At 42.2% G+C, this 27067-nt stretch overlaps 1 protein-coding gene across 3 annotated transcripts in view; it reads right to left on the reverse strand.

The window, feature by feature from the left end:
* SRRM3 (serine/arginine repetitive matrix 3) overlaps window positions 1-27067 on the reverse strand; it is a 524720-nt gene that overhangs the window by 115602 nt on the left and 382051 nt on the right. For all 3 annotated transcript variants that reach the window (XM_075589834.1, XM_075589835.1, XM_075589833.1), the window contains one exon: window positions 12035-12115. In XM_075589834.1, coding sequence (XP_075445949.1) covers window positions 12035-12115 — 81 coding nt within the window. The remainder of the gene's footprint in view (window positions 1-12034; window positions 12116-27067) is intronic.

Genomic DNA, 27067 nt, shown 5'->3' on the forward strand with positions numbered 1-27067 from the left:
CCGATGAAGAAGTCCTTATGGCTTCACGGGGAACCCGAAGCAATAGGTTCCCTAGACCACTCTCTATTGATATGCCTGCCAGGCAGATCGGTATGGATGGGGAGGAGACGGACTCTAGGCAGGAATTAACCCCTGGCAGGGACCGTTCATGGGACAGGGAAAAGTCAGAGGACGAATCAGAATAATAATAAAAAAAAAACTACTGTAGGAGAATGTTGGCAGAACGAGTGTGGAACATTGATTGAAGGAATAAAAATAGTGGCAGAGATGGTTTTGTTTTTGTTAAAGTGTGAGAACTGTTGCATTTACTTTTAACATAACGCAAGTGAATAAGGAAGAAACAGTAAGTAAATAAGGAAGAAATAGCAAGTGAATTTGCCGATAGATTATTGGAAATAATATAGGCATATGGAGGTATTGAGGAAGTAGCGACGAGCGCAAGACCTACACCCCCAAGAGCAGGGAAGCTAAGAAAGCAAAGGAAAAGAAAGGACAGAAAGTGCTATAATTGTAAAGAGACCGGGTATTTTGCCAGTAATTGCAAGGCAGCCCCTAAGAAGAGAACCAGAGAATTTTTTAGTAGAATATTTTTGTCTAAATTCAGACGGGTCTTTCCCGCCGGTATTGAGAATCTCAGGTTTTCTCAAGTATTGTAAATCTCAGTGGAAAATATGTTTTATGTGCAAATTCAAGGCAGGAAAATTAGTTTTTCCCCAGAATGTTTTATTAGATTTTATAAATATGGTAAAAATGGTTGATTGATTGAGTAATCCCTGTGTGCTTGTATAATCTGAGTGAATCCTACCTATGTGAAAATTTTACGTGCATTGAATAATATGAATGTCGGTTTATTGTATGTATACAAAATTATTATCTAGGAACTTGCAAGTGTTTCTAAATTAAGAATATAATTAATTGCTCATGTTGAAGTTTAATTTTTAAAGGTGTACACCCCCACTATAACACAAACTAATCAATACTGGGAAAGGGAGAGTTTGACTGGTTATTGAGAAAAGGACAAAGAATGGGCAAATGTGGATTTTTTTTTATAATTAAGCCCGGTCACTGGTATATTTTAAGGATTTATTCGTTCTGGCCAGACGATGATTTCTTAAAACCAGAAAGACATCCTTTTCCAACTTCTCTACTTCATACGCTCATAATATATATTTTCTTTAACTGTGCATGCAATGTCTTGTATATAATGTATACCTTGTTCATTTATGTAACTGTATTTGTAACCATGTATTATTTTGTTTTACTCTGTGCCCAGGACATACTTGAAAACGAGAGGTAACTCTCAATGTATTACTTCCTGGTAAAATATTTTATAAATAAATAAATAAATAAATGTCAAGAAGAGAGAGAGAGAGAGAGAGTCAGAATAGCAGCCCAGACAGCCCCCCTTCTCCAGTTTAAAAAAATGTGCGGAGATACATTTCAGACACGAAAGTTAACTGAAGCTCTGTAGCTACACATTAGGTTTAACTGTAGTTTAGGATATGATAATAAAAGAGAAGGAAATTTTTATTAATATAGTTTGCAGGCATGATCAAACAATTTAGCATTGCGTTGTCTCGGTAATTTTTGTTTATATTTTTTTGTTTGTTTATTTTTCGTGTGTAACCAGTAACTATAAACTATTTAAAGTATATGTTCAGCCTATAATTTCCTGTTTGACAAAAATCCAGTTTTAATTTTTGAATTTCAGTCACATTTTATCCTTTATCGGGCCGTGTAAGGAGCTTCATTTTTAAGCTGTCCCAAATTATATTGCAGTGTATAACATTTTTTTTTTTTTTTTTTTAAATATTTTCCTTTATTGGTGTCTTTTAATTCACTTACATGTATAACAATCACAACATGGCAGGACAGTTTGTCAAAAAATACGGGCACATGACAGGGAGGTATTCGGAGACACACAATAAACCCTTTTTCCATTTCCAGTGGTGAAAAGAGAGGGGATGACGAGGGGCGGGTGGATAGTTGGGAGCGACATGGGGAAAAAGAGGGGTGGGGAGGGGTGAGGGAAGGGGGAGGGGTGGTGGGGAGGGGCGCATCAGCCCTCGACCGCAGGGGTACTAGTGTTGGAGTAGGGCTTGCATCTGTGTCGGGGCCCCCGACCCTGGCCAAGGCTCCCAGGTTCTATAGAATTGAGGCATTCTTTGCTTCAGCATAGCTGTCAGTCTCTCCATGTTCATGACCCCGTCTATCCTTGTGATTACTGTTCTCCTGGAAGGGGCCTTAACTTGTTTCCAGGCCGCAGCGCTGCAACATCTGGCGGCCGTAAGGATCGCCGATGAAAGTCTGGCTATAGGGACAGGAAGGTCTTCAATTGGTTTCCCCAGCACGTAGGTCAGGGGGTCCAAGGGGACCTCCAAGTCCAAAGTCTCAATCAGGAGGCTCTGGATCCGGATCCAGAACCTTTGGATCTCCGGGCATGTCCACCAAATGTGGGGCATGTCCCCCCTTTGACCACATCCCCTCCAGCACACGTCTGAGGTGCCTGGGTAGATCTGGCTCAGTCTACTCGGGGTCAGGTACCATTGGAATAAGATTTTGTAGATATTTTCCTTCGTGACTGAGCAAATTGATGTTTTGGTAGCAGCCTCCAATACATCCTCCCAGTCCTCCAGGTCTATGGGGGTGTTCAGGTCCTCGCTCCATTTTGCATATAGGAGTGAGTGGGGGGGGATTGAGCTGCCTCTAGTGTTTTGTATACCTCAGAGATTAGGCCCTTCTGATACTCCCCTTTGAGACAGAGGGTCTCGAATCTGGAGCGCACTGGGAATTTTAGGCTAGGGGATTGGGCTCTCAGGAAGTGCCTAATCCGCAGGTATTTAAATATGGGGAGGTCGGAGGATGATAACTTATTTCTAAGTTCTTGAAAGGGCAGGACCTCATCACTTTCCAGCAGATCCGCAATCACTCTGATATTTAGGCCCTGGAATTGGCCGAATTGGGTACGGGAGCAGTCGGTGGGAAGTCCGAGTTCCCGAAAATGGGGGTGAGTTGTGAGGGGGATGAAGCTAGGCCATGTTTCCCTTTGGTTTTAATCCATGTCGACCACGTGCACCTCATTGCCCCGAGGTCGAACCTCAGGGACTTTCTGCTTTTGTGGGTCTGAGACCATAATAGAGCCGAGAGGGGGGTGGGGGACACGTGGTGCATCTCTATTTCTAACCAGCAATTAGAGGTGGGACAGGGACAGGGAGGGTCTGAAAGTAGTAGAGTAATCGGGGGAGGCATTCATTTTGGTGGACACAATTCTTCCAAACCAAGAGATCTGATGGGCATGCCAGGCCTCCAGGTCTCTCTTGATCTGGCGGAAGAGAGGGGGGTAGTTGGCTTGATACAGTGAGCTGTACGAGCTCGCTATTTTTATCCCTAGATATTTGATATGGGAGTTATTCCACTTGTATTTAAAATTATTTTGTAAGAGTTTCCATGTAGGGTCTGGGAGGGAGATGTTGAGCGCCTCTGATTTGTCCGTGTTTATTTTGTAATCAGACACTCAACTAGATTGGTCCAACAGTTTCTCGAGGTTGGGGAGGGAAGTGTGCAGTTCAGTCAAGGTTAGAATAACATCATCCGCAAACAGGGATATTTTGTATTCCCTGTCTGCGATTGGAATGCCCTTTATGCTGGGTTCAGCTCTGATCCTAGCAGCTAGTGGCTCTATTGACAGGGCAAATAGTAGAGGGGATAGGGGGCAACCTTGCCTGGTACCATTTTTGATCGTTATTGGGTTGGAGAGCCCACCTGGGAGTTTTAAGAGAGCGGTAGGGTTGGTATAGAGGGCTCGCACCCCTTCAAGGAATGGACCTGAGAAACCAAACCGGAGCATAGTTTGGTCTAGAAAGGACCATTTGATTCGGTCGAAAGTTTTTTCGGCGTCAAGACTTAGAATCAAGGCCCGGGACTGTTTGAGATGCACGTGGTCTATAATATTAATAATTTTGCGGGTATTGTCAGAGGCCTGTCTTCCTGACACAAAGCCCACTTGGTCTATATGAATCAGTCTGGGGAGAATAGGGTTCAGTCTGTTTGCTAGGATCTTACTGAAAAGCTTGAGGTCAGTATTGAGTATGGATATCGGGCGGTAACTACCGCATTGAAGCGGGTCCCTGCCCTCCTTATGAATGATGGCAAGGTTGGCTGCTGATATTGTGCTTGGGATCGGTCCTCCTTGCAGGAAGGAATTGAACATTTCCAGTAGATAAGGGGAGAGGGATGCTGCGAATTTCTTATAATAAGTGTTGGAGAACCCGTCTGGCCCGGGTGTCTTAGCTATTTTAAGTGAAGAGATGGCTTTGGACAGCTCCTCTTGAGTTATATCCTGGTTCAGGAACTCAAGCTCTTCCAATGAGAGGGCTGGGAGGTTACATTGGGTTAGGTACTCCGAGGCCGCCCTGGCGCTATCATGTTTCTGACTGGGGGGGTGGAGATTGTAGAGGTCTGTATAGAACTCCGCGAATTCTTGCGCTATTTCTTTTTCATTATACGTTATCTGACCATTTTTTGTCCTGATTTTCGTGATCTGGGCCTTGGTCCTAACGCCTCTTAATTTCGAGGCCAGGAGCTTATCCGCTTTATTGCCCCTATCGTAGAACTTCTGGTTAGTCCTTTTCAACGCTCTCTCTACCTCATCAATGTGCAGTACTTTTAGTTCCGATTTAGTCTTATCAAGGGTTCTAAGCACTTTTTTCGAGGAGGACTGCTTGTGTTGGAGTTCTAAGGCCAGAATATTTTCAGTGAGTTCTTTTTGTGCTTTTTGTTTCAATTTTTTCTTATAGGAGGCTAAAGAGATAAGGTCTCCTCTAATGGTGGCTTTGTGCGCTTCCCAGAGCATTGCTGCTGCTGAGACCGAGCCTTTATTTATTTGGATAAAAAGTGTTTAGTTTTTGTTTGATCGTTTTGACCACCTGTGGGTCATTGAGGAGTGAATCGTTGAGTTTCCATTTGTACGCAGAGGTTTTGACAAACGGCAGAGAGAGAGTGAGTTCGATAGGGGCATGGTCTGACCAAGTAATTGGGCCTATGTTAGAGTGGGAGGATGCCTGGAGAACATTATTGGTACCTAGAAAGTAGTCGATCCGCAAGTAAGACTGATGGGGGGCTGAGAAGAAGGTATAGTCCCTCTGGCCCACGTGCTGGGCCCTCCAGATATCCGACAGGGAATAGTTTTTCAAGATTTCTCGAAACTTTTTGGCCTTTTTCTGAATCTGGGCAGAGTGCGGGGTCGCTAGCTGACAGGATTTGTCTTGGTCTGAGCTGAGGATCATGTTTGCGTCTCCGACTAGTAATAGAGAGGAGAGCACCGATTGGTCTAATGTTCCAAGGAGGTTCTGGAGGAATTGGGTCTGATTTTCATTGGGGGCGTACATGTTTAGGATGGCTATGGGGGATCCTGACAGTGTCCCTTGGAGTAGTAAGTATCTTCCTTCTGGGTCTTTAGTTACCTTTGTTGGGGCGAATGGGATGTTATTCTTAATTAGTATGGCCACACCTCGTTTCTTGTTGGGGGAGGATGCGTAAAACGCTTGGGGGAACGTATGTTTGAATGTGTTAGGCGGGTCTGGGATATTGAAGTGTGTTTCCTGGAAACAGATTATGTCGCCTTTAGTTTTTTTTAGTTCTTGTAGGGCTAATTTGCGTTTTCGGACCGAATTGAGGCCCTTAACATTGAGGGAGATGACTTTAATTGACGCCATTAGCGGGGTGGGGGGTGAATCCAGGGGGTAAACCCCTGGCCCCAAGTTGTTCCCACGTCGGGGGTGAGTAGAACCTTAGAGCACGGGGGCGGGGGGGACTTCAGATTATCCCTGAGGGGGCCTCTGACTGGGGGGGAAGGTGGGAGGGGAGGAAGGGGGGGGAGGACACAAAAGGGCGAGAAAGAAAGTGGGCTATCCGGGAGCCCAAAAGAGATTCCGCTTGACACCATGGTGGCAAGGGAAGGGGGCAAAAACACCTGGAGAACTTTCCGGGGCGTCAAACACACGGTGGGGCCAACACCCTCGCGGTTTAATGGAGGGGGGGAGGTTAACTTGGATAGGAGGCTATGTTTGGTACATAAATAAGAGTACATAACATTACGAGGTAGGTAACCCGCCAGTTTTGTGAGGTATAGGGTTCTGGGAGATTTTGTGGGCCTGGGTATCGGGAGGGGGGAGGGGAGGGGGGGAGGGGTACACCTCGGAGCACACCGGAATCACAAACTTATACAGTGCCTAAACAGTGCTCCTAGCTACGGGGGGAGGGGGGAGGCACCTTAATAGACATCAAACTCGCAGACCTATATAGTGCTCATACATTGTTCCTAAATCCTGCATATGCAGTATTGCATATATATAGGATGGGTGAGGGGGGAGGCGGGAAGGGGAGGGAGGGGAGGGGAGGGAGGAGGGGAGGGGGGAGAGGGGAGGGGGGAGAGGGGGAGGGGAGGAGAGGTGGGGGGCAGAGGTCTTAGTTGAGTCGGGCTCTGGGTTTGTGGATGTAGAGACATTCATGCATATTTTAGGTCTTTACACAGTGACATTGCAAATCCTATCACATACCGGCGACATTTAAACCGAAGCCCTCGAACAGCCTGCAGGGGGGGGGGGGGGGGCGAGGGAGGGGAGGTGAGGGAGGGGGGGGGGGAGGAGGGGGGGAAGCATATTTGGGCTGTGGAGTGGGTTTACCACGGTAGGGCTGTTCCCGCGTATTCAAGATTCAAACGCCACAACAAAGCAGTAGTATAACATGGGCCCAAAAATGGGTTTGTTCGTATAGTGCTAATCATACATGTTCTGGGTCCTGACCTCATTGCATTATAGTAGTGAAACAAACCGGAGACATATAAATCACATTGCTAAAACAACGTTAGGGGGGGGGGCTCCCTTATCGCTGGGGGAGATAGATAGATAGAGCGAGGTAGGGTTCATGTATATATAGCAATACAGAGCTGCGGAAGCTATTATGTAAACTCTAGTCCATTTTAGAAGATAATAGGTCATATTAGGATATAATGGAGACCCCCCATGTCCGTTGAGGGCAAGCTGAACTGATCCTCAGCCCGGCTTGTGGAAGAGGGGGGGGAAGAGGGGAATGCTGCCGGGGATCCATTCGGGGGCAGAAGGTGGGGGGGGGGGGGGGGGGAGGCCGGAAGAGTTCTTCCACCCGAAATAGAGAAAGGGGGCATGGGCCCCTCTCGTTGCGGACTGGGGAGAATCTGGGCCTATCGTGGGGGGGGGAGGTGGGGGAAATAGGTGGGGAGCCAGGGTTCATGCATACGACCTGTCCTCTGCGGTTCGGAGGGGAAAGAGGCACCGGGTATCTGTCCCTGGAAAAGGAGCATCTCAAGTAAGTTCAGGGCGCCGACGGGCTCTTGCAGAAGGATCCGGATCCCACAGGCGGAAGGCCGGGAGCAGAGCAAAGCAACTGGAACCTGGAGTGGACGTCCTCCACAGGGCGAGACGAGCGGCGAGGGTTTGATGATTTCCGCAGCAGGCTGCTTGGTTTCGATGGATGCAGAGAAGATTCTTTTCGCATCGGGCAGATCGGTGGGGTAAGTGGAGAGGTTTCCTGGGTTGAAGGAGGTGTGGGGGGGGAGGGGGGGAGCGGGAGGGGGGGAGCGGGAGGGGGGGGCAGGGAGAAGGGGTAGAGGGGGTGGTGGGGGAGGCTGGGGGGGAGGGGTGGGGTGGGGATGGAGAGGTGGGGGGGATGGAGAGGTGGGGGGGTATGGGTGGTGGGGGAGGGGAGGGAGAGGGGGGCTTAGTGTCGTGGTGCTTTTGGACCCACGGAGCTTCAGGGAGGCGTGATGTTTTCGTGGCGGCCATCTTTAATGAATCCCTATGTCCACAAGCACCTGGCTACAGGGAGGAATGCGAGGGAAGCTGAATCCGGACATCGCCCCAGTTTGAGGGCAGACGGTGGTGGAGGCATGGCTTGTGGGGGTAAGCGGTTGGGTGGTCTTCTTCAGTGGCCGGACAGTCTTGGGGGGACAGAGACATTAAGGGGGGGAGGGGGGGAAGGATCCCCTGCCGACACCTTTACTGTAGTGGGGGTTTCTCCTGGGTCTGGTTGCACAGTTGGCTGGGCTTAGCGTGCGAGTTCAACGGAGACTGCAGGGTATGCTTGAGGGAGGGAAATTGCCGTTGGGGCACGGTGTGTGTAGGGTGCCAAAGAGGGCGCCCCCGATCTTCTTCGAATCCGGGGGACAGCGGGACCATCGAGGTGGGGGAGGGGGGTCAATCAACTGAGTCTTTGGCTAGCCAGCCTCTCCGATGCACGAGGGGTGTCCTGGGGGTCCGATCCTGCAGCCGCACGAGGGGGGGGGCGGTTGTCCTTCTGTGGAGGGGGGATCCCCAAAGCTTTGAGGAAGTCCCTCGCGTCCTCAGGGGCAGATATGGTGTAGTGGCGTCCGTTGCGGAGCACCACAAGCTTAAAGGGGAACCCCCAGCGATACTTAACCCCCTGGTCGCATAGGTAAGTGGTAAGTGGTCTCATTGTGCTTCTTTTATTCACTGTCAGTCGGGAGAGGTCATTAAAGAGCTGGATGTCCACTCCTTCCATAGTGACGTTGCGCAGACCTCTGGCGGCTGCCATGATCCGCTCTTTCGCGGAGTAGGCGTGCATTCTGAGCACCACGTCCCTGTGCCGGTTGGGGTCCGATGATTTTGGGCCCAGAGCCCGATGGGCACGGTCCATGTGTAATTCGTGCTCGGATAGGTCAGGCACCAGTTGTAAAAATAGTCTGCAGAGGCAGGGTTGTAATTCCTCGTGGGAGACAGTCTCAGGGATATTTCTGAGGCGGATGTTCTGCCTCCTCTCCCTGTTCTCGAGGTCTTCGAGAGCGTTTTGTAGGTCGCGGATCACATCCCCACATCTTGAGACTTCCTCGTGGGTCTCGGCCTGGGCGTTGGAGACTCCCTCCATTTTGGCCTCCAGATCCTCAGTCCTTTCTGTGAGGGCTCCCACCTCGGCTCGAATGATCTGTAGGGCCTTCTCTGTGTCCTCCTGTACCCCTCGTCTCATCTTGGCTATGAGAGAATCAAAGAACTCTTTATTTAGGACCGGGGGGTCCGTTTCAGGTTGGTCGTGCTGGCCGCTTTGCACCGCGTGCTCCGGCTCCTCCTCGACGCCATCTTGTGCTTCAGGGCTGAGGTCTGCCTGGCGCGGGGCCGGGGCGAAGAACTTCATGACCGGATTCTGGTTCCGCTTTTGACCCTTCCCTGATATCTCCCTGATGTTAGAGGCTGGGTATCGAATTCGGGAAGTTTGGGGAAATTGCCTTTTCTAATAGCTTTAGTGCGAGGGTGCCGGGAGCTCTCCTCCTAGCTAACCATCTGCGGTGACATCACCGGAAGTCTCTCATAACATTTTCTTTTTATTCTCTGTTTTGTTCCAAGGTTTTGGCAGGATGCCCAGAAAGTTATTTCAAGCTTGTTGCAATCCTGGAAAATGACAATTTTTAAATCTGTGTCTATAATTTTTACGTTACAGGTTGTTGTCTCAGCAAACCGGATGTTATTTTGTTTGAAAGGTTTTCTGTCAGAAGACTATAGCAGATTATATTTATATTCAGTAGTGGTTTGAGGTTTTTTAATGCAAATTTTATACCCAAAGGTTTCAGGTTAGTTTTGCTACAGATCAAGCAACTATATTTAGTTATGTTTTAAATGCTGTTATCCTTTGTGTAATAGTGTTCACATGTCATAAGATGTGAAGAAAAAAAAAAGGGAAGGGTATTATTGCTGTCTTGTCGCTCTATCCGGCAGCTCAAGGTTATTTGGCGGTATGCCCAGAAGTTAAGAATAATGCCGAGTGTCTTTTAAAGCTGGCAGTGTGCTCGGCACTTTTTAAAGAAATTATATTATAAGTAAATTAGTGTGAAATCTTATACAAAATTATTTTAACTATTTTTTTTGGTGTGGCAATAGCTGGGGCATCAATTTTAATGAATTTAGATTGTAGTAAAGTCAAGACCACAGAGACTGTTTAGTAAAACAATTAGTAAGTATTGTATGCAACTAATATATTTTTGAGTCTCTCTAGGCATATGTCAAAGTTGAAAGTGCACCTACGAGAGACGGGTTAATAGTCAAGAATTTCCTACGCAAAAACGTTCTTCATCCCAGATTAAAAGTACTACTCATCACCATTACAGCAATTAAAGTGGCAGAGGTCTCTTTTTGGATCCACGTTACGCATATGAAACTTATCCCAGCACCACCCACAGTTGCTTCAAGTTACACCATAGCAAGTTGGAAAAAGCCTAAAGACACAGCCAAAATTCTGAGCCTCAACACATGAACTTTGAACTTTTTAATAAACTTTTTTTCTTTACAGGTTTTGTTATTTTAATTATAATGTATAGTCTATTAGGTTTGTGTAAATAGTGTGCACATATTACGATAGGGTAGGAACAGGTATATTTTGTTTTGTAATTGTTATTTTGTTTTAATTGATTTGTGTATAGCATATATGCACACTTTTTTGTCACACAATGGAATCCTGGTAAACAAAGCCCATATTTTATGTATAATGTAACCCAATGTACTATCTATATTCAATAGATTGCACCCCAGGAACACGAGAGTTACATTTAACACCTTGGGAAAAGGACAATATGTTATAAGAAATTTGTAGAACCATATATAAGAAATTGGTTACGAGGGGTGTAGAACTACGAGTTTGCCCTAGGGAAGTTATTGATTTTGTTTTAGAAGGACAGATAGAATATTACCCTGCATTTAGACCAGGTCATATTATTTGGGAAAAGTAGTTCCAGTGTTTAAAGGTAGAGATGACGGATGGGATTTGTTGGGACTTGGTGGTTGGATTAGTTCTCTGGAAGCAAAGCTAACGGACATTTTTGTATGTGTGTCTGTTCTACTCAATACTCTCTATGTATGTGTTAAGTACAGCAAAATTTTAATCCAGAAGTGCGCTGCAATCCCCCATCGACGCTATGCCTCTTTTCGGTGATAAAGATGTCGGCAGTCCCCCAGAAGAAGAGACCAAAGAAGAAAACAACTGGGCCGATATTATGGCCGGAAAGAAATGAAGTCATGTACAATTGGATTTTCTTGGGTCCAGCAGGACAATGAAATGGTTATCTGTTCTTTAAATAGACAGTCTCTTAAGAATAAGAAGGGACTGAGAGAATCGGATATGAGGCTATAAGGAAGGTGGGGAGGTCACCCAGGGGTGTGAGTCAACCACAAGGAAAGAATTTCAAGTCAGCCATTTTTGACCATAGCAGCCATTTTGCTGTTTTGCCATTCTGAATAAATGCAGTATGAAAGATGTGTGCAAGAAGGATGTTTGTGCAGTCGCTCTCAGTAGAAATTAGCCCCCACCAATTCTCAGAAAGTTTTTAGCCACCACAATGTGCTATTAGTTATAGAAGATCAGTGTGAATAGTAATTTAGAAATTGGTAATGGGTTTTGTAGTAATAGTCAACCTGGTAAACAGAAAAGACATTATACCAGTCACATCGATATACATCACTCTACAAACAAGAACTCCTGTGACCATATATTTCTCCCACCCACCCTGCGTCCTGCACTCATATTTCTCTTTGACCCCCGCAAAACCTGCACCACTAGTTCAGTACGACAAAGTATATCAAAAATAGTAATTGTCATTTCATGACAAAATGAGGGAATCCCCTCAATATAATTAATGTTCTGTCAAAGGTGCTTGCAATAATGTGTAAAGCAATGCACTGCAGGTTCCTATAACGTTGCATGGGTTAAAAAAAGCATTGTGTTTAAGACATAGTTCTAGCTTTTAATCTCTAGATTTACATGCAAGTTTTTTCTTAATTGACAATCTCAGTTTCAATTTATTCATGTCCAAAAATAAGGACTTTACATTCTTCTCAAAAATTAATTGTGAAAATGAAGCTACTGCATTGCAGTGCAAGATTAATAGTTTTTAAATGTTGTCAATTTATCATCAGCATCTCCTGGTGGTTTCTGGCAGAGCAGGTTAAGGTGATTAAACATGCAGCACAGATTGTCAGATGGACCCAAATTCACTCACCTGCTTCTTTTGTGACCCGATTTCTTCTTCTTCCTTTTCTTCGGGGGAGGTGAGACTGAGCTGCTCAGCTTTCTTTTTGTCCTGAGGTAGGAAGAAGCAAATGAGGGAGTAATTACAGACATACTGTAGGCAGCAAGATTCAAAGGGGTTTATGTATCAATGTAGAGAAAAATATGTGTAGATTCACAGCTCTGTTTTTTGGATCAGAGTTGTGGAACATGGAAGCACAATTTCCTACACCTGATGCAGAATTTCCGACTTGCACCCCTTCAGATACGACAGATATTGAGGGATAAATAAAAGGAAAAAAGAAGGACGCACAGAGACACAGCGCGGTAGATCCACAAAACTCTGTAAGTCAGGGCAACTAACAGCAGTTTACTTAAATAGTTAATGGGCGTCAACTTCCCTGACTTTAACGGCGATCCACATACTGTATGTAAAGAACAAATGGTCTCTCATTTGGATATAGCTAACACGGTGTTAACCAGCTAACGTCGGGATAAGACAATCTTCGGCGCCAACCGGCTCACGTTAATCATATGCTAAGGAAGATGACAGGTATATATTGCAATGCAATGCAATATATACCTCACATCTTCCTCCCAATACAAAATAATGAATTAACCTCTTGGAAGCCATAGTGGCATTATGCATGCCTTCATGGTCACTAAAGTAGACAAGGGATTAATAGAAATACACTAACTACCCTACTACTCAATGTATGTAATAGCGGTACAAACACTATGACATACAAGGGGTTACACTCCATAACTCACCCACCAACCCCCATCCCCCCAACAAACCTATCCCACACTCTACAGTACTGGCCATTAGTCACCTTTGGCTAGTTAATACACAGGTCTTGGCTATATTTTTTGGCCTAGTCCAGGCTATTCACTTTGGCTTCTTATATTATTGCTATAGAAACATAGGAAGTTAAGGGGACCACTTTGGAACCCTGGACAAGGCCCATGAAAACTCTGCTACATGACGTTAGGTGCTAGAAGCACTTAACACCAGCTATAACCATAATCTAAAATAACGTAGCGTTAAGTCTCTCGTTAACTTTAATGGCCTGCTGAGGTGGTCCACACATCTTTTGCATATCCTTACCAATAACATCCGTTAAAGTTAAAGCCACGTCATCTAAGCATTAAGACAGCATTTAACGCATCGTTAGGGACCTTTGAAGATCCCCGTTAGCACTTAACGAGACATTAACTGAATGTAAAACCTGGTTAAGTCATTAATGGAGCTTTATGGATCTACCCCAGAATACGATAATAGTATGTGCAGTATGTAACTCCTCCCCACCCATCCTACTGAATGTATTATTTAAAAAAGTACTATAACATGGAAATACAGATTATGGTCGCCCAGGCACCTACAATGTAACATCTGGCACCTGTGCTGCTCGCAGTATTGACTTGTCAGTCACCGCCACGACCAGCAGCGGTGCTCCCAATTATGCGTTGTGAGTGCAACGTATAAATGGGTGCAATGTTGCAGGTAGCAATGGTGGTTGACAGGTCCATCAGCACTGCTCCGCTTACACTGGCATGGGCAGGAGAGGGAGGTGAGCATCGCACAAGGGGGAGACTAAAAGGGGAAGAGATGAGGCGGAACGCACTGGGACCTACCCATCCAAAATCTCTCAATTCCCATAGTGGGGCTGGGGGAGGAGGTAAGGAGTGAGGGTCACTGTGTGTGTCAATGTCAGTCTGTATCGTATATCTGTGTGTCACATATACACACTCTGACACATGGTACTGCTGATGGGGAGAGTGGTTTAGAATGTGGGGTGCTGCCCTTCCTCCCCTCCATTTAACAAATCTCTGGCTCCTTAAAATTCTGCCTTTCTCCTACATTTTCTATAGATTTGTCCACCCCTATACTATAGTAAATAGCAGCAAAGTGTATCCTAGTTCCAACTGAGTGCTCTCATGTTAAGGCAATATTGATAAGCCATAAGCCAAACTGCTAAGCAAGGGCTGTTTCAGAAGAATGAAAATAGTCCATCAGAATCTTGAAAGAATGGCAGTGCAACCATGAAATGAGCTACATCATTTCTGAGATTCAGTCAATTTAGATAGATGATTAAGTAATAAAGTTTTGAATTTGGTTTTCTTTGACTATTTTTATTCTTCTGAAACGGACTGGACTTCCAATAGAATTTATTATTAAAAATAAACCAAACGTTGACAGAGGATCTGCAGTCATAAGTTCAGGATATCTGGTGACCCTGGAATTCTTCAGAAACTAAAAAGTCTGAATCTGCCACCATTTATACTGTAGGATCAACTGCATCATACTTAACTGATTTGCAGCTCTTTCCTCTGCAGTGATACTGTAGCAACATCTTAACACACATTTTAAACATGATGCAAATTGGTCTCATAAATATGCAATATACAAGTAACTGTATCTCCATATTAAATGAGCCATGATAAATTACTATAATAAAAGTATGGGATACATTATGATTAGATTTATTGCACAATAGGAAATACTGAAAGACAACATTAAGGCATTGACAATATAGCTAAGCTAAATTAGCATACTGTGTGCTGAACTTGCGATAGCCATCCTTAAGGTTTACTTCCCTTCTGGCAGTATGGTTATATTCATTTGGAAAAATTAAAGTTAATTCCAGTTTTGAGTTCTTAGGAGAATAGTAATAATACACTTTAAACAAGGAAATCACTAGAATATATAATTCATAGATGGCTGAGCTAAGGTACAGTATAGTGTATAGCCAAAGAGACATATGCAAATGCAAATTGTTTTGCATAACTTTTTAGTTCTTACAGTGAACATTTACGGTATACCCATATATTTACTAAGGAGTGCCAATCCATGAGACACCTTCCCGGACCCAGAAGATACTTTACGGACTGTTCACTCTAATGGGCCATAAGTTGTTTTCTGGCTCTGGAAGATATATTGAGGAATAGCACCACTTAGTTAATATGGCCTGTAATGTCTACACTATAAAATCCCAATTTTGCATTGTTTGTATAATCTTTATTACTAGATATGCTACTACAGCTTTTGCATTCTAAGGTGCAAAATAGTGGACTGCCATTGAAATACAGTAGGCCAATAATGTCTAGTTTCGCATTGAGCTGTCCTGCACCACCCAGGTCAGTGCAGTCAACACACTGCCAGCAACTCTTAACGGCTTCTCTGCCAGAGGAGCCTGCAGTGAAGGACTTATGTATGAGTTCCAATGTTCCAGCCAATCAATCAAAAAATACCCTGCCTCTATCTACTAAAAAAATAAACTTGTCTATGAAAACGACCTCTGTTCTGCCAAAAATAGGTATATTGGTGCTACCTGGCAACACTGAGTAACAGAGAAGGAGCCTTGTGTGCATTTGAAAAAACGAGAGGGGAACCCTTTTTATGGGCACAAGTGAGAGTGTTAGCAAATGCAGTGGGTGTTCAAATAATAATGTGAGTTTAGTGCAAATCTTACATTGTCTATTGCTTTACCATTCTTTAAATTAGACTTCAAAATAATTACTCAGAGCGGTTATTACTTTCACAATTGTAGGTTTCTATTAAACCTAGTAAACCCATTATAAGTTTTATATTGTATAGCAAAATAATTACTTAGCTAAGGCCGTATAATAGTTAATCATTCTGATAACTAGGTAATAGGAAGGAATGAACATATTAGTTTACTGCACTCCATATGCATTATCTTTTTCCATCCCTTTCTCATTTTTTCTTTCTAATATTTTCTGCTATCGCTATTTATTTCGTCTTCTCTCAAGTCTAATTTCTTCACTCCCAGTCCATCCCTCCTTTATATTCTGCTTATCCTCTAACGAGCATTATTAATAATGAAAGCAGTTATACAGCAGAGGGCAGACATTTTTCAGCATTTAAAGGCTTTCATCAGAGCCTGTTGGAAATCAATCATCTTCAGTGGCACAGAGCAAGCGGATCTATCTCATCTCCCCTGTGACCAGCAATTTGCTGCTTCAATTCCTGCATCTTACAAGCAGACATTTAAAAAGTCATCTTTAATGAGCAGGTAGTGAGTAACTTGTCCCTCTGACCCCTTCCCCTCAAACCCTTTTTTTTTTCAAATGCTGCTTAGTTATAACTAAGATCAGGCAAGAGCAGAGTTGACTCCTTTAGAGCTCAATTTTGTACCAGTCTCTCACTATAAGTAACGGTGCAGAACATGCCTGTTCACATATTAAATACAGTCATATTAATTTCAGAACATTCATAAATGGTTCTGGTCAAGAACAGCAGGAAATCTTATGTACTAAGATCAAATTTCATTTTTCATTGTGCATTAAAATGTTTGTGCTAAAAAATGACTACAAACCTTCATAAAATATGCATCGTGCGTATAAGGCTTCATACATCTGACACATAATTTGTTTCAAATTAATTCCTATGCATTGCCTCATGTTGAATACATGACAGATACAATTTACATTAAAACACAAGGATGTGTACTATAATCAACAGCTAGCATTGTCACATATACATTATTAGTGTAATATTATTTATAATAGCCATACTATGAAAATAATACATTTTGTTAACCTATATAATGAAATATCTGTGCTGTGTTAAATAAATGTTTCCTTCCTTGCAAGGGTACACGTTATGAATAACCAGAATACTACTAGATTCATTGGTTCTTACCATAACCAATTATCTAATTTGTTGAGCATTGAGTCAAGAGACATTGGCATGTGTTGCTTCAAGATCCAGACCTACAGGAGAAGGGCTACCAACCTCAAAGATAGGTTGGTTCATAGCCACTATTCAGAAACACCTTAGACCTCATGGCTAACTAATAAGACCACTGGGTCCTATCCATGTGGCAGGTGCCGGATGACAGTCACAAAAAACTTCACAGACTAAAAACATCGGCTAATATGAAATTCTGAGTTTTATTAATTGTCTGACAAGAGGAATAATATAGTTGATCTGTGTAAACGTGTGAAGCAATATGTAGGGAAAACCCAAAGACAATTAACTGCTATGATCCTGGAACATCTGGGCTCCATTACACGCTCCAGTTGTGAGACATGTGATAGAAATTCACAACAGTAATATTGGTGTCTTGCATGTGTGTGGAATTGAACATGTCCCAATAAGTCCATGCAAGGGAGACTGCGATAGGAGACTGCTACAAAGAGAGTGTAGATGGATTCATCAGCCATACTCCTTAATCCCACATGGACCTAACACAGGTTTTATTTTCTCTCCGTTTATTTAAATGGTATACCACACTGGGGGGTTTGTCTTTTGCAACCACCTGCCCAATTTCCTCTAGATGGATTCCTCTGTATTTCTGTTTATGTTTTTAACAGGGATGCCTTGTCCCATTGTTTTTATTATTACACACATTTTGTTTCTCTCATCTGACACTGCATGTGATCTGGCGATTAGCCAGTAGCAGCTTAGGGCTAGTGCATGGGGGTTAATAAATTGCAAGCTTCAGCACTATATAACCCTGCTCCCTCTGCGTGTGGGATATTTTAGGAGCTTCTTCCTCTTCCTTTGGTTCTTCCTCTTCCTTTGGAGGTTCTTCCTCTTCCTTTGAGTAAGTGTGCTTGACCGGCGAAACGTGCGAGTCGGGAACTCATGCGCTGACGTCATACTTCAGCGACAGTCTATCCTGGGACACTACACACTGACGCTCCTAAGGCTGCGGCCAAGGTGCCACTTAGCGGGCGGGCACGCTAACCCTGGCCGCGATGAAACACATTGCGGCAATGTGTGTGGCCAGTGTGAACAAGTGCCCGAGCAGTGTGGCGCTTAGCTGCTTGCCAAGCAAGCAAATTTGAAGTTGCTGCTTGCTTGCGCCACTGCGCATGAGCGCCTGCATGCTCAGCGCCACCCTGGTCGCAGCCTTGTGGTGTTTCCCCGCTATGCTGCACATCCGGTTTGCCGGTATCTGACAGGTTTATACTATATACCTAGCATAGGGATCTCTGTTACCACCACCCTTCATTTATTAGGATTTATGCTCTATCTATTGGCTGTTAAACATCAATAATCTCTCCTAAGATCACATAGGGTGTTCCAGAACTCTGCATCCCCCTCCTCAATAGAGCAGCCCATGACTTGGTTGCCAAACCGGCACCAATAGCTGTTTGGGGGTGTTGTTTGGGCAGTGATTTCCTAAACCCTTATCTGCTGACCAATTAATTACAATAATAATTGGTTGGTACCAAGTATCTATGGTCCTTATTGTATTCATTACTTATGGATTGCCAATGATTAGAAGGATAATATATACAGAAGGGCTACTAATTGGAGAATTGACTGCTTTCTCACATGTTACTTGTGTAAAAGGCTATCAGTCCACAAATCAACTGTTTAACAGAATCTACAGTATCCTGAATTTATAGTTCTTTGGGGGAGACACTTTCAACCTTCAACCTTTCAAACTTCAAGGCAGATTTTGGCTGCTAAACAGCATTGATCAACAACCACCAAACAAATATTCTATCTGTGTATAGTATCATTTGTACTTCTGCTCCCTTTTGCTATTTGGGAACACATGTGGGTACACAGTTGATACCATCTTGTTAGTTTGTGACAAGTGGATTAGATGTAAAAAAAAAGAAAACCTGGCGCCAAATGTTCAAATGGAAAGTCCTGTGATCCTCAGAGAATCTGCACGAGTGCTTGACAGGCCATGAAACGAAAAGAGAGTGAACAAACGCAAATCATAGCGTACAACTGTTGGGTTACTCAGTCTACCACTATACAACACACAACAATAAGACTCCTAGTGAACGAACTAAAAAATAAATTTATGAAGTCTTATTGTTGTATGTTGTATAGTGGTAGACTGAGTAACCCAACAGTTGTACGCTATGATTTGTGTTTGTTCTCTCTCTTTTCATTTCATGGCGTGTCAAGCACTCGTGCAGATTTTCTGAGGATCACAGGACTTTCCATTTGAACATTTGGTGCCAGGTTTTCTTTTTTTCTATGTTGCATTCTGTTTGTACTAGACAGTAGGTACTAGGCAGCCTACCTTTATTTGAAGGATATTTGTTACTATTGTATTCACCTAGTAGGTATTTATACTTTAGCGCTACGGTCACAATTTTTTCTTTTTTTGACTAAGTGGATTAGATGACTACACAGTATCTAGCCAGTGCTCTGTGTTATCCATAGTCCCACAGTGTACATAATCACTAAGCGAGTCCACACTCCACTAACATTGCTGGTGGAGGTGTTGTCTCTGAGATAGACTTTCCAAAAGGGTTTTCATGTACTCACTTTATTATCTATTCAGTGTATATAAGTTTTTTCATAACTTTATAATAAAAGACTATTTTATAAGCTACATAATTTTATTTATGTATTACACCTACTGTACCACCATAACTGTGTCCACTGTAGGGCATTTGACCCATCTACTGCTATAATAGCATTTACTGTGGCTGATTAATAGTTGTGCACCGAGTAAGGGACTTTGTTCTTCACCCCTTCCATTGGTATTTTTTTTGCTTTTTGCTTTAGCGTTCCTTTAGGTGCACTTACTAAGCCACACTTGCATTCCTAGCTGAGTGGTGTGCTTCTTTATGGTAAAATAGAGATACTTGATAGCATAGCAACTTAATTCTGCACTAACAATATAAAGAAGGCTTGAGCTCGGTTCAACTTCGCAGATGATATTGATTCAGATTCTGCTACTTTTTGGGTGCAAATGTACCACTTTTTTTTAGTACATACCATTTACATCTTTGCATCATGCGCATCCCATCGGTGGGTGCCAATATACTTGAAGGAAAACATTGTTGAAGCTTAAGAAGCACTTTGAAATAAAAAAAAGGGTGACACATAGGTGCTCACGGGCAGCAAAGAGGCCGTGCTGCCCGCAAGCCTGGCCTTAAGTAGGCCCTCTGGGAACTCCTCCCCTGAGCAGGGGAGGGAGGTGTGGGGGCGGGCCAGCGAGGGGATGGCCAGACCCCCCGGTCATGAGGCCCCCCGCTGGTTCCCTTTTTTGTTTGATTGTGATATGAGAAGATTCCTGTATTGATGGGATATTTTGTATTTTGCCATTTCTGATTTTGAATTTGCATGCTTTAAATAAATGTTTTGATATGTTTCTTTTTTTAGTGCTGCGTGGTAATACTTTGTTTCTCTTTTAATTTAAGAAATATCTCACTGAGGAATCTGCATTATGAAGTTCTCTGGTTGTCTTAAATCTATGGGAAAGCAACACTATTCTGGAACTGCAGAAATAAAAGAGAGGACGGATATAGGTGGTAATGTAGAAAACTGGTTAGTCTTTTTCTTACAGTATGTTTTCACTTAATGTATTTAAGAATCCCACAAATTCACTCCTATGCCACAATCTGTACATGACCTATGAGGTCATTCCTTTGCTTTCATGTACTTTTCACACATTGGGGGCTATGCACTAAGCTCCGAGCTTTTGCGCCGGGCTGAAAAAAATTAGCACGTCCGATAAAAAATGAAGCCGGCGGCGCGATTCACTAAGGCCCTCAGCCCATTTTTTATCGGACATGCCCAAAACTGGCTTATCGTGCGTGCAATGTATTTCCCCCCTGCTATCGCACTTAAAGTTCCCGTACGATAGCTGATTGAAAAAAAAGCCGCTTGTAACATTTGCATGGAGATTTGCCATCTCCATGCAAGGCTGTTACAGGCGATCGTACAATAAATAAATACATTTTAATTATAGTGTACATGAGCAGGGGGTCTCCCGAGCTGACCCGCGTTGGTTTCAGGTCCGAGGACCCCCTACTTCAGGAGATACAGGCCCCGTTATGGGGTGCCGGTATCCCCTGCAGAATTTCAATGTCCCGGTCACGTGACGCGGGAGCTTTAAAGTGCAGGGGATACTGGCACCACATAACGGGGCCTGTAACTCCTGAAGTAGGGGGTCCTCGGACCTGAAACCAATGGGGTTCAGCTCAGGAGACCCCCTGCACATCTACACTAGTATTAAAACTGATAACAATAAAGAATAATTAATTACCATAGCGGCTATCCGCTATGGTAATGAAGCTGCATTAATGTACATTTTAATAATAGTGTGTGGGAGCAGGGGGTCCCCTGCTACCACACAATATTAATAAAAATACATTAAAGCAGCTTCATTACCTTAGCGGCTATCCGCTAAGGCAATGAAGGGATTAAGGCATAATAGCATGTTTATTGGGGACAATTGCCCCCAATAAACATAGCAATATACCACACACATCCCCCCCGCCCCCTAACACATACACTACATTAATGTGCAAAATTATTATTATCCACATATGGATAATAATGCATTTTCCCATTAAATATACATTAATACAATAAATACATTAAATACATGTTGTTCTCACCCTTGTCCTGCACCCACGATGAAGGCCAGCTGCATCTTCCTCCCCGTCCATACAGTGGGGTGCTGAAAAATATACAAAATAAGAACAAATGCCAAACTAATGTCTCCTAACCCCTTAATGACCTTAGCGGTTATTAACCGCTACAGTCATTAAGGGGTTAAGCCACCTTGACCCGATACCCACTTATTTGTACAGTGGTTTCCTCATGTATATATATATATATATATATATATACATATATACTGTATATACATGATTAACCAATATACAAATAAATACAGTACATGGCCAAATACAAATCTCTCCCAATATCAAACATCACCAAGCTCAATCAATATCTAATAAATCTAAATACAAACACTCAATTTGACAATGTGTACACCATACAAATAATCTTTGCATCATATATACTATGTCAAACAATGCTCCAAATCAAAGACACTAATCCAAACAAGATACAGATACAATCATTAAAGAAAAACAAAGCATCAACACAATTAATTTACCATCAATTCATCCAATCACCAATCAATTACAATCCAATTCAATTACACACTTCAAATCCTACAATCAAACCATTGTGTAAATTAATCTATGACAAAGTAACCATCAAACAACATCTATATGCCAAAAATAAGCCAATATAATAATCTATAGAAACCAGCCTTTAACTAAACATTTGTAAACATTAAATGTACATTAGCAACACATTTTTACACAAAGCAGCAAATTACCATTCAAAAAAACATCCAAACAAGGCAAGCCATTACGTTTTTATTATACCTGTATGTATGTCCATCTATAGTTTACAGACAAATACAGGTGCAATAAAAGAGCATTAAAAACAATTTATTCACATTAAAATGAACATACAATACAACCACTGATTTGTCCTGTACGTATGTATACCCATAGTGACATACGTTCAGGACAAATAAATGGACATTAAAAAAAATGGACGTCAGGGAAAAAAGTCCAAAAAACCTGTAAAATAAATTTAAAATACATTTTCTTTTTTTACTTACCATTAGATGAACCAGTCACAGCAATCAAGGGGAACCGGAACCACTGGAGCAGCTAATCCAACAACAGGAACCAGGTAACCATAAAATAAAAAATCCATTACAATCCACAAGTGTCTTTATATTATTTTTTCTATTCGTAATCCATCGTGGGGTCTACTCCGTCTTCTTCTGGGTGTCTTCTTTCTTCTTCCGGGGTCTTCTTATCTTCATCCGCCACGCCTTGGTCTTCTTTCTTCATAGGAGGTCCTTCCTCCTCGGCGTTAAGCCTGAAAATGAGACGACATAGGCTTTTAAAGGCCTATGACGTCACATTTTCGTCATAAGGTTCTCACGGTCCTGATTGGGCCGTGAAAACCATGTGTTTTGGCCGACAATAAATAAAATGATGATGTCATTTAAAGGCAATGAAAGCACAGCCAATCAGAATTGGCTGTGCTTCAATTGCCTTTAAGATGACGTCATGAACTGAAAGATGGCCGGCCTCACATGGTACGGTAGCCAATCAGAGCGTGGGAACTTCATCCCAACTCTGATTGGCTCAAGTTGACCATGTGACAGAGGCTTTGGGGAGAACGGATGTGACGTTCTTGAAAGCCTGTCACATGGTACAAAGATTTTTTTCTAAGTCCAGCTTCTTTTATCACCTGCCTTTGGCTGGTGAGCTCTATTCAGCGCAACTTTAACGTACGATCAGTTTGCGTTGCTTAGTGAATCCCGCAGAAGGGCAGGATTCAGCGCAAACAGCTGATCATACGAGAAAGGTTGGACTTTGAAAAAATTCCAAGAAAAAGCCCGTTTTAGAGCGCAAAGTGCCTGTTTGCGCGGCTTAGTGCATAGCGCTCGGCGGAACTTCACTTTCTAAAAGCACTTTGCGCTCTTAAAACGACTTATCACTGCTTAGTGCATAGCCCCCTTAGTGTACATATCATAAAAATGAATCCCTGTTTTATAATTATCTGATTTAAGCCAATATGTGAAACAAAATCATTCAGACCAGAGGAATTAAACTGAAAGGGATTGCAATGAGATACATAAAATGCTTAAATATATTAAGATTTAGTTAACTTCAAAGTATTTCTTTTTAAAGAAGCCGTTTTTCATGTTTATTTATTTTAAAATCTGTGCCCAGAGATTTGTCACTTATTTTTCTTTAAGCCTCTACTGTAGTTGAACTATTCAAGCATCTTATAGTCTCGAAGCTACATGGATTCCCTGTTACCAATTCCTGGATGATTAATGTCCAGTCTGTGAGCATTAGCTGCTGAAGGGAAAACTGAGGGGTCGTTTAACCTATGTAGTGCTTGAGGGGACAGCCACACTTTACAGTGGAGTGCATTACTCACCCTCCAGCATCGAAAGCATTAATGAAAAAAAAAACTGTTTCTACCTCCATAGAGAGAACAAATCAGTGCACGATCAGTGGAAATCAGCTGATGTGGTCTTTATTTTGCTCCCATTCTTTCTCAAATAATTAGTTTAACTTTTTTTGCCAGGCAGTGCTTTCAACAAGCAGCGTATATGATGAAATAACAGAGCAGGAAGTGAGAGAATTTGTGATTGATAATGTTCGCTCATGCAAGACTTCCCAAACTCTACTCTTATGCAACATGATCTCTGTTTATTTTTTCTCATGATGTAGATCAGTGTTTTTCAACAGGGGATCCTAGTAATCCTTGGGTTCGCTATGCACCACTAAAGGGTTCTGTGCAATTTTCAGATCATTTGAAAATTGTTCCAAATACAGAAGAATTTACAATGCATCTGATCTAAGATGTGCTATTAGAGATGGTTGGAGTTGCTTTCAATGCATCTGATCTAAGACGCGCTATTAGAGAGGGTTGGAGTTGTTTTCAATGCATTTGATCTGAGATGCGCTATTAGGAAAGGTTGGTATTCCTTACAATGCATCTGATCTTAGATGCGCAATTAGAGAATGTTGGGGTTACCCACAATTTTCCAACATAATTATAGGGTTCCTTAACCAAAAAAATTGGTGAAAACCACTGGTGTAGATAGAGACAGAACTGTATCATCCTACTAGACTTATTATTTAGTTTTTTTACATGATGCTAAACTAATCTGCATATATAATCATCTATTAATGTCGTTGGGTTTATGTAATCAGCTCACAGACTGCCTATTTTGGTTGTTAAAGTGATTTAACAGTAATTTACAATGCCTTGAGTTAATATTGCTCTGCAAAAGGCGTGCATAAAGCAACAGGAGAGACATGAAGACCTAAAAAAGGATATTTCTGAGTTTGTGTACACCTGTTAAGGGAATAGTGGATGACAAGGGAGAATGTTTGTCCATTCATGACATGCTTCTACATTAGCTATATCAACATTTTGGTGTATTACTGTAATACACCTTTATCACCTTATTAATACAGGTTAATCCTGATGAAGGTGTATTAATACACTGAAACATTGATAGACAGCGAATAAAAAGTAAATTCAATTGATTCAAAGTCAGGGGTGTGACCCTCCATTCATAGTTTTTCTGTATAGGTGCAGTAGCAGCAACGATACCTGTAATTACTGAGCACCAAGCAAGACATTATGGATAAGGTATGCCTCCTCATTTGTATTTATTTGTGCTTCTATATTCTTCATGGAAATGTCATGTGCTGGTCTCTGATGGAAACAGGAAACTGAGCTTCATGGTTCATTTGACCTAACCTGCTGTTATAATTTCTCTTATGTTCTTCCACTGTAGGACTTAATAGTAAATTGCAGACAGGATGCATGGCTTCAATAGAGTTTGCCTGACATACAGTCCCATGAGTGAATTATGTCGCTGGAAAGCTTACAATGTCATGGTAACGCACAGGTTATTAAGAATTTATATTAGTGTTAGGGACCCTTGAGATGTGGTCTGCCGTGTAGTGGCTCAGGGGCTTACAACAATTTGGCCAAAATGTTAAAGTAAAAGACCATTTTATTTAATAGATATCTATACCTATATATTTAGGCACTGTACCGTGTATGAGTTTCACTGGATGTGCACTGAGCTCTGTCTGTGTTTTATGTTCTGTCTCTGGTTTTAAATATATATTGCCATGCTCAGTAGCACTCCTCTGTGACACTTATATGCTTATATATATGTTGTGGTTATTGTGGGGGTTCATTATGAGCTTGTAGGTGTCCTGTATGTTTCACAATTCTTGTTCAGTTAGTCTTAGCTGATTGGAGGGTGGCAGCCTCCTATCTAATTTAAGCTCACCCCTCCCACATTTAAATGGTTAAAAGCTCACTCCATAGCATCTCCCACTCTCAGGGGAACTTGCTTGCTTTCAGTTTGATTGTGACAAATCTAATACAGAGTGCTTTTCCTGGTAATGTACAGGTTAATAAAAGCTTCAGTCAGACTTAGAACTATGCAACTGATTTTGACAGATTTATTATAAATCATTCTTCCTGGTAATGCACAGGTTATTAAGAATTTATATTAGTGTTAGGGACCCTTGAGATGTGGTCTGCCGTGTAGTGGCTCAGGGGCTTACAACAATTTGGCCAAAATGTTAAACTAAAAGACCATTTTATTTAATAGATATCTATACATATATATTTAGGCACTGTACCGTGTATGAGTTTCACTGGATGTGCACTGAGCTCTGTCTGTGTTTTATGTTCTGTCTCTGGTTTTAACATATATAATACACAAGAGATCCTGAGCTGAGATACCCCAGGTCTCAGTTACATACGTCGAGCAGAACTCACTGTAGTATCAGTTTTATTAATACTGCTATATTTTCATACCTTTTACGTTTACAGATCCACAGAATATACATGGAAGTGAAGCAATCATCATCATTCAGTCTTTTACAGTAGTCTTTTTCAGGGGTTTTTCATTTACATAAAATAGTATAGATCTGCTGTATTAATACATTGTTATTTTTCTGAAAATCTTACATTGTAGTACCAGAAGTATTGTATTTAAACAGCAGGACAAATAATTATACATTGTCAGTGTAAGAGTCTCTACCCAATAGAGCTCAACTAAATAGACATTTTTTCCCCAACATAAACTATGTTAGTATTTTAATATGTTACTGCAGTAAAACAATCTTGTGAAGATAAATGCAGATTGTGGTCCACAGTAGTGATTTGGAATGTGTACATCAGTTATCATGGCACAGTGACCACAAGTCTGTAGTCTCCAGCTTTCTGTGTAGTTCTGACTGTGTGTATTCTTTTTACTGTACTAGGCCATAATGGTGCCAAGTACAGTACTAGGCAGATTTTCCGTTATTACTGCATCTTCTCAATAGAATAATGATACAGTAATAATATACACTAAGAAATCTGAAGTCAACTGAAAATATATGTAATATCTTTCAAACTTACCTGTGTAGATTTAAAAAAATCCTCTATATGGAATTAATGCAGTATGTTGTTCCAATAATAGGAAACTGCTGTCTACAAATACTTTATGCCCTTAAGTTATGTACTGTAATCTTGTTTTCATCAGTTACTTTACTCATCTTCATTGTCTAAGCAATTTGTACCCGATGGTACATGATTGAGGAATATGCATGGAATGTTTGCATATATTTATATTATTATTCTGAAAGGCATTCTATTTACAGGTATAGCCCACCTATTGTTCTGTGCTTCTCGGCTCTACCATAGTCCCCCTCTCCCAGC

This window comes from Ascaphus truei, chromosome 3 (assembly GCF_040206685.1).
Source record: "Ascaphus truei isolate aAscTru1 chromosome 3, aAscTru1.hap1, whole genome shotgun sequence".
Lineage (NCBI taxonomy): Eukaryota > Metazoa > Chordata > Amphibia > Anura > Ascaphidae > Ascaphus > Ascaphus truei.